General features: G+C 47.7%; 1 protein-coding gene across 1 annotated transcript; it reads left to right on the top strand.

The window, feature by feature from the left end:
* The first annotated feature begins 6,418 nt into the window (after nt 1–6,418).
* LOC127348391 (uncharacterized) lies at nt 6,419–7,362 on the top strand. Its single transcript, XM_051374433.2, has one exon. The coding sequence runs from the start codon at nt 6,536–6,538 to the stop codon at nt 7,073–7,075; it is 540 nt and encodes a 179-aa protein (XP_051230393.1). The 5' UTR covers nt 6,419–6,535; the 3' UTR covers nt 7,076–7,362.
* Nucleotides 7,363–19,358: the final 11,996 nt, after the last annotated feature.

The following is a 19,358-nucleotide window of genomic DNA, read 5'->3' as shown; positions in this document are numbered from 1 at the left end:
GCCTACCTCACGAAGGAAATTATTCGCGCGCACGACGACATCTTTGCCTTAATGGCGATGGAGGGGCAGGCGAGACGTCTCGTCGGTGCTGCGCAGCCTCAACGCGGCGCCGGCGTTCGCACGCCACCGCGCGTTCCCGCGCTTTCTTCCCGCCTCTTCTCACATCTTCCCGACGCCGGCGTCTATAAAAGGCCCTCCCGGCTCAGTGACAGCCACCAGCACCCCTTTCTCCGCCATAAGCACAACTCTCGTCGCTCCACCACCAGTGCGCAATGATGAACCGCCCCAGCGATGGCCAGTTCCCTCCATCGTCGTCTCCTCCAGCACCACCTCCACCACCGGATTCGCAGTTCAGCATCAATGTCGCCGCCCGGGAAGAGCGGCGGCGGCGAGGGACGGAGAATTGGCGTGCATATTGTCAGGAGCGGCGGGAGGCACTCAAGCAACAGGCCCGCCAGCGGTGTGAGGCGGCGCACGCGGCGGATGTAGCGGCGCTCTGCGCCCCTGGCCCCGCAGCTGATGAGGGCGCGGCGGCAGCAGCATGGCAGGAGGAGGCGCTGGCGGACACCATTGCGGCGTTCGACGCCTCCACGGAAGAAGAGGCGCGATGGCGCCGGACGGAGGAGATGAGCCGGCGGTGGGATGATTCGCGCCGGCGCCAGCGCGAGGAGCGGGAGGCGCAGTACCGTGAACGGCGGGTGGCGATCGAGCACCGATGGCGGGAGGTGATCGAGCGCCAGCAGCAGCGGGAGGCGGCGCTGGTGGCAACAAAGGCGGACGGAGGAGTTGGCGGCGGAGGAAGCTCGTTGGCGACGGCGATGATGGAGGCGCCAACGGATGAGGAGGAGGCGCCAATGGAGGAGGAGGAGGCCGAGGAGGAGGAGACCGAGGTGGAGGACGACGACGGCGACGAGTTCGAGTGGTCCAACGACGACGGGCCGCACCCGGACGAGACGGCCGATCAGCAACACACGCTCGTCGAGTGCTTCGAGTCGGAGAAGAACCTCCAGGACGCCGCTCGTGCCCGCGAAGAGGCGCAGATTCACCGCGCCGTCGAGCTCTCCCTCGAAGCGCCGCAGCAGGGGAGGGCAGGCGACGACGCGCTGCTGGAGCAGCGGCGTCTGGCCACCGCCCTACACATGGAGAGGCGGTGCGTGCAGCAGGAGCTGCGGCGGAGGGAATGCGACCACGGGGCAGGGCCGTCGAACGCACTACCGATCGGTCAGTAGGGTAGGGTTTAGATGAAATGTAGCCGTTTTCATTCAAACTTCGTAATATATAATCAAATTTGAATGAAACATTTATTTTCGTGTAATAATATTTATTTGGGGATTTTGTTTGGAGAAAGCGACTGGGGAGCGACGTCCCCCAAACACGACACGAATAAAACACGTCCCCAAAAACTTAATCTGGTGCTATTTGGGGGACGCTATGCGGAACGTGACTGGAGATGCTCTAAAAACGCATGATCCTCTATTGATCGATCCGTGGACCTGGAGAATGCTGTCGTTTGTCTTCTTTGGCGTTCAGCTGGGTTGGACTGACATCAGATTGATCTCGTGGAAACGCAGGGACCGTTGATCGGGTGACGAGCGGTTGGCGACATCCTGTGGTTCGGAGACGACCACGACCACGACCATGCATGCATGGGCCAGGCGCTGGTTAGGATAGCCAACACTGCCAGTATAATAGTACAGTATATACTATAGCCATGTAGAAGTCAGGGTGCTGGGATAAAGGGAGTACTTGTGTGCATGCATATGGATGGGTTGCAGCTGACATGCATGAAGTCCCAGGACGAGGATAGGTTATCATATCAGAACACTCTATTTCCCATGTATGCTTAGAAACGACAAGCCGTTTCAGACCCTATCCAAATGCCATGAAACTTGTACTATTGTATAAGCGGTACATATCTATAGCTAGCATGCATGCATGAACGGAACCCATGCCTTCACGTGAACCCCCGTCCATCAACTTTTTCTCCGCCACGCGTACCGTTCCACATGAGGAGACCATGCATTGACATAGCACCGCTCCGGTGCACCCTCCTTGCGTGTCTATCCCTAGATATGGCCGAATACAAGATATAGCATGCTACCTACTTTGTCTTTGGTGAAGCCTTTTGGCCTACTCGCAACACTACAACAGGAATTATTAGTAGAGAAGAGGTCTTTTGTCCAAATCTCCTGGAAGTAATAGTCATGGTTTTAAAGTAAACCAGGACCAATGGGGGCATTGATCCCGGTTCATTCTACGCGGGGTGATCTCATCCATTGGTCCCGGTCCGTTTGGGGTTTTTGGTCCCGGTTTGTAATACAAACCGGGATTAAAGGGGTCCAAGGCCTGACACGGTCTGACATGCCCTGCTGCAGCCCCTTTAGTCCCGGTTTGTATTACAAACCGGGACCAAGAGCCCCCCTTTGGTCCCGGTTTTTCTTATCAACTGGGACAAAGTCCCCATCTGCCTACATATAACCTTGCCCCTGCCCAAGTGTGAGCCACACTTGGCAATTTTTCACTTCTTATCACAAGAGGGGTGTATGTTGCTTTGCTCTCTTCATATGCACAAGAGGTGTTCGATAAAATGCCTAAGAGATTTTGCCACTTGAGTTCACACAAGACAAGCCACACTTAACTGTCTTTTTTCTTCTCCATCGAGATTAACACCTTTATCCTTTCATCTGTCATTGATAAAATGCATGTGTGTATATATATATATATACACCGTTTCACTAATCATGATGTTCTGTAATAGTTTTTGATAAGCTTAATTATATCATGCAGATGAATTGGCAATGGATGTATATTGACCGACGCTTTGACGAGTTTACTTCATGCCTGAGTAATTTTATCGTCGTGGCTGAGGCAAACAAACATGGTGGCTTTATATATATTCCATGTGTTGACTGTAACAATGTCGTAAATTATGCTCACTCGAGTACCATTCACGGCCACCTGCTGCGATCCGGTTTCATGCCCCAATACTATTTTTGGACCAAGCACGGAGAAAGAGGGGTTATGATGAAAGACAATGAAGAAGAAGAGGATGATGACTGCTATCCCATGTTCCCTGAATACGGTGATACTGCAGAGGGGGGTTGTTTTCCATCATAAGGCAATGAAGACAATGAAGCGGAAGATCAAGAGGCACCAGATGAGCCTGCTGATGATGATCTTGGTCGGGCCATTGCTGATGCAAGGTGAGAATGTGAAACTGAAAAGGAAAGGTTGGCCTTCGACCAGATGATAGAGGATCACAACAAATTGTTATACTCAACTTGCGAAGATGGCCATAACAAGCTAGGTAGCAAACTGGAATTGTTGCAATGGAAGGCAGAGAACGGTGTCACTGACTCAGGATTTTAAAAATTGCTGAAAATAATTAAGAAGAAGCTTCCAAGGGGTAACGAATTGCCCGCCAGTACGTATGAAGCGAAGAAGGTTGTCTGCCCTCTTGGATTAGATGTGCAAAAGATACATGCATGCATTAATGACTACATCCTCTACCGCGGTGAGTACGAGAATTTGGATGCATGCCCGGTGTGCACTGCATTGCGGTATAAGATCAGACGAGATGACCCGGGTGATGTTGAGGGCGAGTGCCCGAGGAAGAGGGTCCCTACCAAGGTTATGTGGTATGCTCCTATAATACCACGGGTGAAACGCTTGTTCAGAAATAAAGACGCTAGATTGTTGCGATGGCACAAAGAAGACCGTAAGAAAGACGAGATGTTGAGACACCGTGCTGATGGGTCCCAATGGAGAAAAATCGATAGAGAGTTCCCGTACTTTCCAGAGGATGCAAGGAACTTAATGTTTGGTCTAAGTAAAGATGGCATGAATCCTTTTGGAGAGCAGAGCTGCAGCCATAGCACCTGGCATGTGACTCTTTGTATATATAACCTTCCTCCTTGGTTGTGCATGAAGCGCAAGTTCATTATGATGCCAGTGCTCGTACAAGACCCGAAGCAACCCGGCAACAACATTGATGTGTACCTGAAGCCATTAGTCGAAGAACTTCTACAGCTGTGGTCCATAGCAGGTGTACCTGTGTGGGACGAGCAAAGGAAGGAGGAATTTGACCTACGAACGCTGCTTTTCATAACTATCAATGATTGGCCTGCTCTTGGTAACATTTCATGACAAATTATCATGTGCCTAATACAAACATGTGAGTACAAGAAGTCATCATGTATAATGAAAAGAAATATCTTGTATTTGTTATAAAGTGCCATCTCTAAGCAAAGAGAAGGCCAAAAGAAAAGCCTTTTCGTTATCTCTGACTAGTCCACAACTTACTCGCCCTATGAAGATGTACTTTTGCATGAGTCTTCAGGTCCTTACCATGGGGATGTCCTATATGCCGAGCTGGTCGGTGCGGGAGAATGCACAGCACACCCCCCGGGCGTATATGGGCTCGGCCCATTTAGTTGATCCCCGTTCGGGATGAACGTACCGTTTCTCTATTTTATTAGTCGATCGTCGTTCAGATGACCGTTTCGCTATTTTACCGTTCGGGATTGATTTTCTTTCAGTCTAAATTAAAAATATTCGGATTGTTTTTAAAAATCGATCGTTCGGAACTGTTCCGGCTAAATTTAACTTGAATTTGAACAATTTTCGAAATTTGAACAATTTTCGGATCTGACCAATTTTGAAATTTGAACAATTTTCGAATCTGAACAATTTTCGAATCTGAACAATTTTTGAAATTTGACCAATTTAACAATTTTTAAAATTTGAACAAATTTCGAATCTATTTTTTCGAATTTCAGAATTTGTAATCTTAATTTTTTGAACAATTTTTGAATTTGAACAATTTTCAAAATTTGAACAATTTTCGAATCTGAATGATTTTCGAAATTTGAACAATTATCAAATCTAAACAAAATTCGTAATTTGAACAATTTTCGAATCTGAACAATATTCGAATTTTTTTTACTGAACAGTTTTCAAAAATTTGAAAATTTTCCAAAAATATTAATATTTTTTAAAAGATTAAAAGAAGAAAAATGGGTCAAAAACGAAAACCGGGCAGAAATCCAAACAGAAAAAGGAAAAACCAACTGATGCAAAAACCAACACAGTAATGGGCCTGGCCCAATTAGGGGTGTGCGGTGTCCAGTCGGCACCGACCAGTGCGGTGTATAGGATTCACCCTTACCATGCACGGAAAATCTAGGTTTATTACACGGGAAATCTAGCGAATCCTGAATTGTGATATTGGGACGACTAGGTCTATTATCACGGGAAATCTACTTTTTTTTGGTCTCTTACAATTATTTTGGCCCTTTAACTGTAGAACTAGTGAAGCTAACTCAACTTTTTTTTTACCAAAACCATTTAAATTTGGTGTTTTGCCAGCTAAAGTTGGTATGGTCATCAGGTCATGTAGGAAACAATATCACTTTCACATGTATTATTGTAGACAAAAAAAGGAAAAGTGCAAAAAATAGAAAATCCAGGAGAAAAACAAATGATAAAACCCACGCATAAAACATTATTTCTGTAAAAATAGATAAAACAAATATAGAGAGATATGAGGACAAAGTAGTGGAAAAGCTCACACAATTGTGTAATATAAACATGGAACAAATTAAGAGCATCAATGAGAAATCAGCTAATATGAATAATTTTCTTGGATGTCAGCAAAATAACAGGTGCAACTATTTCTTTTCTCGACTTAGAGATAGTTACTCCATCCATTCTAAATGTAAGGTGCCCCTGAATTTTCCTTGTCAGTAATTTTCAACTTTGATTATGATTTGTACTTATAATTTGCCGTAAAATTTGAATATAAAATAAAAGAGATGTTCAAGAAAAACGCAACGATGCCATTTATATATTATGAGTTCATATAATTTTGTATCAACGACCGTGCAATAGATTTTACATTTAGGCCGGACTACGAAGGGAGTATTTCGTAGCCGACACTTCTAGCCATCCCATAAATATTTTATCAGCACCTTCAAATTGCGCAAAATCTGAGTATTCAGATCAGACGGTTCTCAGCCTCCGACTTTCTTCAATCCACGGAGGTTCTTCTCGAATATTTCTGATAGATTTTTTAGTTTTTCTTACTTCGCTCCGGTGATACATGGCGGTAGAGCTTTCCTGCTGGCCTGTGTAGCCTAGCCTGTATGTTTGCAGTTTAACCGCGTATAGAAATTTTTGCTAGTTGTGCAGAGTTCACCGTGACCTTGTTCAATAATAAATCATATCATCTCCGAGTAGCCAATTGACCGTGCTCTGCACAGGAAAGCCCGCCGAATCGAGTCCACGGCTCGACGCCATTCGCTGGCGGCAACAAAGCTCCAGGCTCCAGCCTGTGCTGCCCCCATTCTCGGCTACACGACAACCCCCCCTCTGTCTCCCCGCTCCGTCTTCCTGGTACTCCTCCGCTATATAAACCTCTTCCACCCCATCGTCTCCGGCAGGCGGCAGCACACCACATTGGGCATCACCAAGAACTAGGCAGAAGCTAGCAGCAGCACAATCGCTTTGCTGCAGAGCAGACACCGCACCGCTTACAATGGGTCTTTGCGTGTCGTACGACGCGGCAGCCGACGGCGTGGCCACCGCGAGGGTGGTGCTGCCCAGCGGCGAGCTCCGGGAGTACTCTCATCCGGCCACGGCAGCTATGGCGCTGGAAGAGGTCGGCCATGGAAAGCAGGGGTGGTTCCTCTGCGACGCCGACGCGATGGGCTTCGAGGGCTCCGTCGCGGCAGTGGCCGGAGGCGAGGAGCTCCGGCCGGGGCAGATCTACTTCGTGCTCCCGGGCGAGATGCTGCGCCGCCGCCTCACCCTCGAAGAGGTGTCGGCGCTGGCGGTCAAAGCCAGCGCCGCGCTCGTTAAGGCCGCCACCGCCTCGTCTGGCGCCGGCCGGCGCCGGCGAGGATCCGTGGCGCCGCTCGTGTTCGAGCCATCCGAGGAGGATTACTCGGACGATGCGGTGATGACTTCCATCGCGGCGAAGCCGGTAGTGGCCCGGAAGCGGGTGGTCGCGTACCGGGCCGGGAGATCGCCGCCGAGGTTCTCTCCCGACTTGACCGCCATCCCGGAAAGCGAGTAGACGTGCCGCGCCGGCATCGCGGTACAGCCAGAGCAAACCATCGTCTCGCGTTCCACGTTACTGCTGTCGTTGGAGTTGGATCCGATGCCGGACAGACGCGGGAAATGCTTCATAGTTAGTTTCTCATAATTTAGCTGTCAGAAACATGGCCGGGAAATTGTACATATATGTCCTATGTCAGTGTAAATATTCAGGCAAGAAGACGCCCTTTAGATATGTCACTATGTTGCCGATGTTAGTGGAAATACTCAGCCAAGAAGATGCCGTGTACATATTCCTGCATTCCACTGCTCCTGCTTCATTTGTAGTGTCTTTCAAGTTCAAATTTCCAAGGCTGACTCTGAAGTTGGTCCCTTGACCTTCAGAGTTCAGAACCAAAACGCGGGAAAGAAGACTCCACTGTCAGGATTACCTAAATCACTACAACCATACATATAGGTTTCTTAAGGGCTCTCACCATCGACCCATCGTTTACAAGGAATTAAAAACACGGAGAAGAGAAAGATTTCTACATGATTGTTGATCATCCCTCCGGGAACGGGAAATCGCTAAAAGGGAATATACAAATATGTTTCTAAGGCTTAGTCAAATTTTACACCATTTAATTTGCATCGTGATTCGTGCTAGTCATGAGTTGCAACTGAAATTTGATGACATCATGTGACTAAGGACGAAACTTAGAGAAATAGTCTCACCCTTCTAAGAAAACTTCCAATATTTTCAGACAGCCCTATGAAATTAATTTTATGATTGGAACGATTTGCAGATATTCATCCAAGAACGTTAAGCAATCTAATTGACACTTGGTAGTTGGTAACTGTACCCTGCATTTCTGAGTCCGGGTTTGTACATTGATTCCCTATTCTAGTTGGAGTACATGGATTGCCAAACCGCTCATCCAAAACTTGGGCTTGAGGTGATTAAGATATGGGAACTTGGATATGGAATCTACTCCATCCAAGCCTTCCCTTTTATTGTGATTGAAATTTCGATATCTTGGCAACAGGTATTGCTTCTGCCGAGGAAAAATTGAAAAAAAACATGGAACTATTGAAAGTAAAGCTTGGCAACAAAATACAAATATTATTTTGGAGCATCAGAGAATGTAGCTTGCGCTACATCTACATGTAGGCTGCTTTTTGATCCAAAAATACGAATTCAAACTTTTTTTTGAAAAAATCAAGAAAACAAGGATGTAGATAATATTGCAATGTTGTTATTTGGGGAAAAATAAATAATCTAGATTTTGGCATTGGTGTACAGTAATGAACAGTAGTAATGTCTCAATTTTTTTATTCCGTGAGATTTTGTGTTTCTACTGAAGGCCAAATATAACGTATTTCGTACAGAAATGTTACAAACTATGGAATACAACATTGTCTATGTCCAGGTAGTTTTTTCAGAATTTTGAAACTATGAAATCAAATGTTTAAGTTTCAAAAAGAAAAAAGGGCTACACATATGTACACGAGAATCAACTAGAGGTTGGGTGGTTAGGAGGGTGGTTGTACCCCTAGCCCACCAGAATTTAAACCTCAGGTTTGACATCTGTGTGTCTCATAAAGGAGGAATATTCATTCAGTGGGAGGCGACGTTCCCGTCGACATCGAGGCGTCTGTGGTGACTTTGTGCATTTCAAGATCCAATCCGCCGGAGATGCTCATAGGAGTAGGATGTGCGTGTGTACGTTTATAGGGGTGAGTGTATGCGCATGTATGTGAGTGCCTGCGTTTGTACTGTATTTTTAGAAAAAAAATAAGGCGTACACTTGGGGTTGGGTAGCACCCCATCATTATCATTTCTTTCTTGAGGACAACATGCGGCCAATTTCCCATCACTTCCTACATACTGAAATTGTCATGTACATGATTACGAATACTGATGAAGAGACCATAACTGCCCAACATTACGTAGGCATAGGTTATTCTTATGTAAAAAACAACACAACCTTACATGGCCGCATTAGGGCATCTCCAGCGGCGCGGCGCAAACGGACGCTGAGCGATCGTTTGTGTCCGTCGTGACCGACAATGCGTCTAGCATCACCTCCAGCGGCGCGACGCAAAGTGATCGGACCGTCCGCTGCGACGCAAACCCGGCACATATTTGCGACGTCTCTGCGGACGCTGCGCGGATGCGCAAAGTGTCCGCTCGCGTCTCCACTGGGCCCGCCTAGCAGCGAGCCTGCATCGAGGGCATCGCTTCGGCGGCCATCGCTTCCGCGTCTGCGCCGCAGCCTTCGCCATCAATGTCGCGGCTGCCTCTTCTGCGAGCGCACTGGAAGGCGGCGGCTAGGCTTCTGCGCTGCCATCAATGGCATCGTTCCCCTCGTGCGGCCGTCCTTAAAACTCCACCGGCACCGTTCCTCCATCGCCCACACCTGCACTTGCACTACCACCGCCGCAGCACCATGGGAAAGAAGAAGAATGACTTCGAGGCGTCCGGCAGTGGCACGAAGAAGGAGGAGCGGCCGGGCAGGGTGCCGCTGCCCGTCACCATCGGGAGGCTGATGCACGCGCACTTGACGCCGTGCGACACCTGGAGGGATGTGCACATGCCTGGCGGCTGGCGGCTCAGCTACCGCCGGGTGCCCGTCCCTCCGGTCCCTACGCGCGAGCCAGATCGAACCGCGGAGATCCGACGAAGGAGGCGGTACCTGCCGCCGGACCTCCGCGCCGATCAGGCGTACGCCATCGGCTCTGAAAGTTGGCGTACCTATCTCTCGACCGAGAGGGATCGGAGGAGGAGGGCGGGCTTCATGGGCGATAGGGATTTTCCCTTCGACCGTCCACCGCCGACTTGTCCTCGAAGACAGCAGGCGCCGACGCGTCGTGACCAGGCATCGACGCGTGCGCAGTACAACGACGACCACGACTACGACGACAATGACGACTACATCGAGGCGCTGGCGTACCATAACAAGGAGGTCAAGGACGACAGCGATGACTACGTCGCGGTCGTCTTCCAGGAATGGCAGCAGGCCATGGCGGAGGGCCGCAAATTTGATTTCCCCGAGAACATGACGGACGACGAGATGGCGAAGCTCGGTGTCCTCGTCTCCGAGAACGACCCACCTGTGCAGCCGCCGCTGCCCCGCTACGCCACTGGCTTCATGTCGCCGGGCCTGTCGGAGGATGAAGCCCTTCGACTGGCGCTACAGGACTCGATCGCGCCTCAACCGCCGCCGTACAACCCCTGGGTTCCTCCACAGCCAGAGCCCTGGGCGCCTCCACCGCCGCCACAGCCGCGTCCCTGGGCGCCTCCACCGCCGCCACAGCCGCATCCCTGGGCGCATCGACCGCCGCCACAGCCACAGTCCTGGGCGCCTCCACCGCAGCCACAGCCATGGGCGCCACAGCCAGAGCCCTGGGCGCCTCCACCTCCAGCACCGCCGACGCGCTCGGCGTACGCTCCCCCGGTTTCCAACTAGCCGTGGACGGTACCGGAGCTCATCGTGCTCGACAGCGACGACGAGCAGCAGTAGGCGCACGCGTTTAGGGTTTATTTTCATGTGTTCAACTATGTAAATTATGTCTTCATGTTAAAAAAATGATTCGGCCAAAAAAATGCGGTGTGCCGCTGGAGCCATCCCGACGCAAACGGACACGCGGTCGGTTTCGACCATTTTGGTCGACGCAAACGGATGCGTGCAGACATTTCCAAATGCTAAAATGCATCGCGCACCGGCCGACCCAAACGGACGCGCTGGGCCGTCCGTTTTGGGCCGTTTGCGTGGCCGTCCGGACACGCGGACAGCGCCCCGCGTCCGTGTGTCCGTTTGGGTCGCACGCGGCGCCCAACGCGGCGACCCAAAGAGACGCCACGTGGTTCGTCTTCGTTGCGCGGCGCTGCGCCATGGCAGGCCTCGACGGGACAGCCATGGCGGGCGGTGGAACGCGCGGGAAAGATCCCGCGCGCACCAAGGTTCCCGCGCGCGCGAAAACACCATTGGCGCGCGCTCGCGCCCAAGTTTCCCGCCAGACCGCCGGCTATAAAAGACGGCGGCGGTCTCACACAGACCGCATCTCACCTTCCTCTCCCACTCCACCTTCTCCGGCGGCCACTCCACCTTCTCCGTCGCCATGCCGCGCACCCTGCAGTCCACGTGGGCCAAGCTCTCCCTCGCCGCCCGGGCCAGGTTCCCGCGGACGGAGGAGGAGGAGCGCGCGGACTCGCGGTGGGTCGCCGACGACGAAGCGCTCCGCGTCGCTGCCGAGGCGGCGGGAAAGAAGGCAGCCGACGCCGAGATGGTGGAGGCGGCCGCGGACGGCTGGCACGAGACCACGGACGGCTGGTACGAGGCCGCGAAGGAGGGCGGCCGCCGCGGAGGAGCCCGTCGACGAGGGGACCTCGCGGCGGCGAACATCAACGCCGCCATCGAGGAGCGTCTCGCCGATCTCACGCGCGTGACGAGGGAGCACGAGGCCACCTGGCGCGCCGGCCGCCGCCGATTGGGCGACCTCCTCGGCCGGAAGAACGAGCCGATCTCTATGCGAGCAGCCCGTCACCTCATCCAGATGCCCTCGCCCGAGCGGCGCGCCCGGGAGGATGCTGCGTCGGCGGAGCGCGGCCGGCAAGAGCGCATGCGCCGGCGGTAGGAGAACCATGAGGCCCAGGCCCCCGCGCGCGTCCGCCTTGAGGCGCGCACCGCCGTGGAACGCGCCGCCCTGCAGGAGCTTGAGGTATGCGGGAGGCGGATGGTTCCGCCGCAGGAGGCATGCTGCTTGAGGTATGCGCGGGCGGAAAGGAGGAGGATGAAGGCCTCACGCCGAAGCCGCCGGCCGCCGCCGAAGCCGCCGAAGCCGCCGCCGCCGCCGAAGACGCCGCCGCCGCGCCACCCAGCTGGTAAGCTGGAGTCGAATCCTCACGCGTACAGGCCGCCCGCGTCGAGTGAAATCCACGGCCCTGACGGCGAGTCGGCGAGGAGACGTCGGCGAGGCCGCCGGCCCCGTACGTAGTAGGATAGAAGTAGTAGTTAAAAAAAAATGTAATGATTTCTTTCTAATGAAAACAAATATTTATGTCTATGACACGCGGGCCAGGAGCGGACTGGGCCGGGTTTGCGTCGTTCCGGACGCCGCGGCCATCCGTTTTAGGGATGGGTCCGCGCTGGGCCGGGTTTTTGTCCGTCTGGACCCATCCGGACGCGCGGGCGCGGGATGGGTCGCCCCGTTGGAGATGCCCTTACTGGCTCATGCCTGTTCTAGGAATAACCGTAGCTAGGGCCACACAAGTGTGTCGTCTACCTGAAACGCGTGATACGAGTCATGCTACGACAAAACTGAGAGAATTACAACACGTTGTTTTCCCATTTGTTGGCATGCTTTCCAGCCTGGGTTCTGTCCTTGTTGTCCTTGTATTCTGCCAAGTAATGATCCCAGATCGGTTTCATGCATGTTGCAATGACTACAAATGTATGCAATGACAACGGCAAAGACTACAAATGTATGCAGGCTGGTTTCATGCATGTTGCAATGAACCACACTGCACCTGCCATGCACTTTTTGCCTTGATGGAAGTAGTGGTGCTCATGGTTGGAGCCCATGGACCCAGATGTTTCAGTCCTGGACATTTCGATACATCCAGATGGGCATTAGATAAATTTGAACTACAGCTGTATTTCGACCTTGGCTAAGACCAAGTTTAAAAAGAAAAGGAAAACTACAGTATGCCATAGTTCTATTCAGTCGTCATGGTACTATGATATTTCATTGTACTATTTGGTACTTCGCCCAAACTGTTTTCTATGGGTGATGTCGCTTGGCACGAAAGAAATGATTGGGACCTTCGATGACAAAAACAAATCTTGTAATCACAGCTAGTAAGATCCACAAATTGATTCCTTTTGAACAAACAGATCTGCAGCCTCATTTTATATAGATAATGTCGTAACGAGGACCATTTTCGCTTCATGCATCGCTAGTTGGTACTATGATGATATTTGGTACCTAATATAGACTGTATTTTATCAGGTGTGTCGATTTGCACGGAGGAAATGATGGAGACATGTATGGTAAAGAGATTCTTGTAATCAAAGCTACTAATAAGATCTACAAAACTTATTGTAGGTATCGAGGACCGTTTGGGCCTCGCTAGAATTATTAGACAAGATTGTTGAAGGACACCCGAATGTTGTTCTATTTGCAACCTATTAGGTTGTCACTGGACGTGCTCTCCATCAGTCCATGGATGCAATCATGCAATCCAGGATAGTGTACATTTCAGGTGTGCAAAACGTTTATAGCCAGGGACACCGTACACCTTGAGAAAAACGATGGAGCTTGTTCATCAGATAGATAGAACACATCTACATGTATCTCGGATGCGGTTTGAAACGATAATACTTTCTTCGATTTAAAATAATTGCTTAGAAATAAATGTATCTACGTATAGATACATCCATTTTTAGACGATTATTTGGAACCGGAGGAAGAATAATTTATACAGAGCAGGCACACTGTTACACCATATAATACGTACGTGTTCTTGCAGAGATCGTCAGCGCGTGTGTCCCAATAGTGTTACCAACAGTGATACTTCCATGTTCGCATCAGATGTGCGTGTTTACTCTAGTTTACAGCATGGTAAATCATTAGGTTATTAGATAATGAGTTCATGATTAGGAATCTCAGTCCGCTAATTAAACAGTCTGTAATTGACAGTGACCTGTAAGTTCCTTAGCACTAGAGACCAAGGAGGCAAACAAGACAAATCATGAATACTAAAATTGTTTTCTTCAGAGAAAACGATTACCACTACCACAGAAAACCTAAGTACTTGACGGGGTGGATTTTCCTTGACGGGCCTGCACTGGGCCGTCAAGGTAATATATTTTCTTGACGGTGAAAATTATCCTCTCGGGTTAAATCGCTTTAACTTGATGGTTTTACCAAGCCTGTCAGGTTTTACTACATTAATTTGATGGTTTCAGATTACCTCACAAGTAAAATATTTTTAGCTACAGGGTTCTTATGCCCGTCAAGTTAATTTACATAATCTTGACAGTTATGTTATACCTCTCAAGTTAATTCGTGTCACCTTTACTGTTCTATGTGCCCATCAAATTAATTTAAGCAAAACTAGCATCAGTATCCATGGTACGGGATATTTTTTTTAAAATAGTATTATATAAAATTTGTAGTATCTGTAGTATACTCTACCTAATTAGGTAATGTGCGCTTGCATAATAATAAGGAAAAGTTTAAAAAATAGTATTATATAAAATTCTGATAACTTTTGTTTCTACTTGTTGCAATTTTTCAAACTTGAGTTACAAAGTGTGATGTACAAATATCCAAATTTCAAAAAAATCTTAAGCATATATATGTCTCAAGTTCATACTAAAAGCACAAACACTAGTGGAAAACGGGCCTTTTGCACCGGTTGGTAAGGGTATATGCACCGGATGCCCAACCGATGCAAACAATCCGGTGCAAAAGGCCTCCCCTTTTGCACCGGTTCAGTTACGAACCGGTGCTAAAAGGTGCACCACGTGGCGGCTGCCGGGCGTCCGAGCGGGAGGACCTTATACGAACCGGTGCTAAAGGGTCTGCCGCGGCAGAAAAACGCCATAAAACGCTGCCGCGGTAGAACCCCGCTACCGTAAAAAAATTTCGAATTATTTTCTACTCCCTTTTTTTTTTCTTTTTTTAGAATTTCTAATATTTTAATTATTTCACAAGTTTAGCCTCTAACTACTCTTATCTCTAGTCCAATTACTTACTTGTGCTCAAACTTCCCGCTCTGTCACCCATCCTCCAACTACTCTAGCACTAGCACACTTAACTTCCAAGTTCCTTTCCATCCCGTATCCAAGTGCTTCGCGCGTATGTATGTGATACTAGTATCATATCAATCCTATTAACATGTCGGTCGATGTCATATTTCTTTATTGTTCGAATTTCAAATAATTATTTTAATAAACCAAAGTAATGTTGTAATAATAATATTGAATAAATAAATAAACATTAACTTTATAATTTGTATTATTTTTAATTATTTTCAAATTTTCAAATTTTTATTTTTTTTGCCAAACCTAAAACCTAAAAATTTGAAAATCTTATAATTTGCTAAAAGTAATAGCAATCTTTATGCAGGATGCAATTATTAATTTTAATTAAAAAAATAAAAAAAGAAAAAATCCTAAATTTCTGGAAAAAGCTAAAATCTTCTTGCTTTCATATTTTCATTTGGAATTTTCAGAATCTAAAAATTAGCTAACCGGGTAAACCAGGTACCGGCCCCAGTCCTGAACCAGGTACCGGCGGAGGAGGGTTTGGCCGTGCAGCGTTGGGTGTCAGGCCGGCGGACGACGGGGGCAGCGGAGCGACGATGGAGCGGCGCTAAGCGATACAGGGAGAGGGAAAAAGGGTTCGTCTCGCTGCTTCAATCGCTGTCCCTGTGTGTTTGGGCTGGCAACCCGGGCCGGATCTCAAACCTATATAGATTAGAGTAAGGCATCTCCAGTGGCGCGACGCATTTTGGACGTCCAAACGGACGCGTCGTGTCCGTTTGCGTTGGCTCAAATGGTCGAAATCGTCTGGGCGTCCGTTTGCGTCGGGGGTGGCTCCAGCGGCACGACGCATAATTTTTTTTTCATTCATGAAGCCATAATTTACATTAATAAAAAACATAAAAAGCCATAAAGGCGTGCTAAAAGTAGGTGCTGCCTACTGGTCGTCGTCGCTGACGAGGTCAATGAACTCCGGCGTCGGCCATGAAAGCTTGTACGTCGGCGGTGGATGAGGTACCGCCGCATGGGCAGGACGCTGTGGCCAGAGATCCCACGCCGGAGCAGCAGGCGGAGCGCGGTCGTTGGAACGCGTCGGCGTGGACGGAGGAATTGCCGGCTTATGACGATTCATGCTAGTCTATGCAGATTGTGCATACGTCACAAAAGGACATGACAAACAGATGAGATGTATTTATTTTATTGTTTAGAATCTGCACTTCAAAGAATGTTTCGCATAAGAAAATAAATCACTTTACTCACTTCATCAAATATGCACTTCATTTATTGTTTATCTTAGCACTTAGAACATTACAGACAGATGAGATGTATTTATTTTATGAATATGAATAAGAAGCCTATATGTTGAAACTCACTTAGCTTGCTAGTCTTTAATCTTATTTTCTTTTATTTATTTGCAGCATCTTTTTGAGGTCAATGAAAATGACCAAGTCCGAGCCAACATTGTGCTTGAAGATTATGCAGTGAAGCGTATTCCGGATATGATGTATTCTGCCCGTATAGATGCTGTCAAAGAGTACTGAAGGAAACAAGGAGAGATCATTGATGACGTGTTGGCACGTCCAAAAATGCTCGATCATGAGCAATACATGGAAGGTAAGGTTTGGTGGTGCAGCGAGGAAGCATGGCCACATTTATGTACTTGGTGGTGTTGTGATGACTATAAAGCCAAACGAGAGAAAGCTCGGCGTGCACGCTTGAGCCCAACTGATGTTGCAAAAAATCATGGTGGCTCATGTAAATTCACTGAAACGAAACAACTACTGGTATGAATTGAGAACTTGCATGTGTTTTAAATTGATATTTTCTGTCTTGTCTGGCCAACATCTATTGAAATTTGTGATGTAGAAACACAAATATGGGCCCGAGAAAGCTTCTGACCTCAAGACATACCAAGTGATGAAGTCAGGCATGAAAAACATTGATCTAGCCACTGGAGATAGTGGTCCAATAAGCAGCCAAAAAGTCCACAAAAGTCTGTTAGGTGCAGTGTTCAAAATATATACTGTACTTCCTATTCATATTCACATTGTAGTATCAATTATCATTCTTTTTCTTGGTCACAGAATGATTATGCAACATCTGCTAGTGCTGAACATCCCGATGATTGGGATCAACGACCTTTTGATCCAGCTATTCTCTATGACATCAATGGTGGCTTGCTTCATGGGAGACTCCCAATGGGAGTTGGTGCTTTGAGTAAAACTAGTGCTAAGTCAGCTGCTAGATCAAACAATATGAAGCCATCCAATTCTAGCTCCTACCGAGCAGTTCTACGTGAAAATCAAGAACTTCGCTAGAAGCAAATAATTATGGAGCGTGAAAGTTAAAAAATACGTCGAAGTCAAGATCTTCACCGTCAAATGTTATTGTTAATCTGATGTATTTTTATATTCCAGTATTTTTCCAATTCATGTGCATTTCATGTGGAATAATCAATACTTTCTAAATTAGACACTTTGGGAGAAGAGTAATTTAACGCCAACACCGGAGATGCTAGATGAGGTAATCATGACTCTTCTTTGTTGCGGTCAATACTTCAAAATTTGCTTGTAAACAAGTACAACCAGAAAATTGGACAAATCACAAACCTTGTCCTTGCACGGTATGGAGAGACAAATCAGGATAAGATTGAATTGAACGACTGACTCTATATTATCAGTCCATGTTTAAATACCAGTATTGCACTTGAATCATGTTGCTATGACTGACATAGAGCTTTCTTGAATTTTAGCATATGCGGCCTCTAGGTTATTATTGATGTGTAGCTAATAGTGAGTGAATGGAAATTGGCCAGACCTTAGAACTTCACTTGACCAGAAAATGAGGGGAAAAGTTTACCACTTACTATCGATGAACCAATATTCTTTTGTTACTGTGCAACTTCCTTTCTGACCAAAAAAGAGATGTGCTAGAGAAAGGTGACATTACTTGTACCTAGCAGTACTAAGGTGTTTCATCTTGCAGGTTGCGGTTGATGCGACTGCTTCATCCCATATGTCCCCTTCGTCTCTTGGGAAATTAGGTGCTCACATGGATAGCCGAGACAATATTGAGAAGGGTGATGTTGAACCCAACCAACAAGAGCATGTAGATGGTGCAAGCACATAAGTACAAGTAGCCAACGGCAAGATCATGCAGGTAGCAATATGATGGTTGGCTCCTGCATTCTACCATGACTAATCCTACATGCTGCCTACATGCTACTACCAGGACGTCCTACTTATGAAATTGTGTTGCGGCAGATTATTGGATTGATTTGAATTGATGATTATGGTTACATTTGAATCTGGTATTGAGTGGCCGGGTTAATATCCTGTTATGTGTAAGATTCTGATAATGGTTTGTTGTCAAACTGCTAATATAAATTGCAAAAAATATTGGTGGTGAATACATTTTCCTGACGTGATCTGTACATTTTCCCTGATGGTCACAGACGTGATCTTGTACATTTTTCCTGATGGTCACCGTCAGATATGGAGCTAGATGAGCCCAAATACCAAATTAACCTGACGGGGGACTAGCCGCCAGTTTCATACAAGTAGAGATTCTTTGGCGGTTCAACATGGTCAGGGTAATTCTTTAAATTGACGGTACCAAACTGCTTGAACTGATGGTACCAAACTGCCAGTCTAATGATTTAGCTTGACAGTGGTATACTGTCAACATAACTACTTAGACTGATGGTACTAAACTGTAATTGTAATGATTTAACTTGACGTTACTTTACTGCCAGCATATTAGTTTACTTTGATGGTATCTTCACCTCAGCAAAATAGAACCTGGCGGGAATCCTAGCTCTCAGGAAGCTAATTATATTGACGGTCATTCCCGACAAGTTAATAAAACCTGAGGGCCAACCCACAAGCAAATTTTATTTTACCGGACACAGAAAATGCCTGACTAAGTACCGCCAGGTTTTATTAACCTGGGGGGAAATCACATTTCTTTGACGGTATTGAACCCTCAAGTACTTGAGGTTTTCTGGTAGTGTACTAGAATTTAGTCATTGACAAAAGAACGGCTAAGTTGGGATAGTGCCTCGAGCACCGTGGAGTCAACCCTTTCAAGCCGTACAATATTTGCATGGTGCTAGCAGTACCATTTTCTGAAATCAATGGGGTCAAACATTAGTTAAACCTCTCTCTGTGTCGGGCAGATCGATCACCGGAAGCAAAAACCAGCAGCCCTAAATCGCAGCGCACCCCCAAATGGCAGAGCAGTAAAACTAAAGAGTTTTTACAGTACCCTATACCGCAGGTTGCAGTATAGAATATCTCACCGTTGATTTGCTGCGGGTACGATAGATAATTGCATCTTTCCTAATTGTTGAGGATATGATAGAGTCTGGTGGGAAAAGTTTCCGGGTCGTATTTCCTTATCCCGTCTGACAAGTAGCCTAGGGACGTCGATGAAACCATCCGGTAAAGAGGAGGCATCCGGAATCAGATCAATCCATCGGGATCTTGTCTGCGGCTTCCGCCGCGTGAAAAGTTCTTTTTATTTGTTGTTGAGGTGTTTGTATGCTATGCT

The sequence above is a fragment of the Lolium perenne genome, chromosome 4, assembly GCF_019359855.2.
Source record: "Lolium perenne isolate Kyuss_39 chromosome 4, Kyuss_2.0, whole genome shotgun sequence".
NCBI lineage: Eukaryota > Viridiplantae > Streptophyta > Magnoliopsida > Poales > Poaceae > Lolium > Lolium perenne.
Note: the sequence above shows the minus strand (reverse complement) of the source record. Positions and strands in the feature narration are given on the sequence as shown.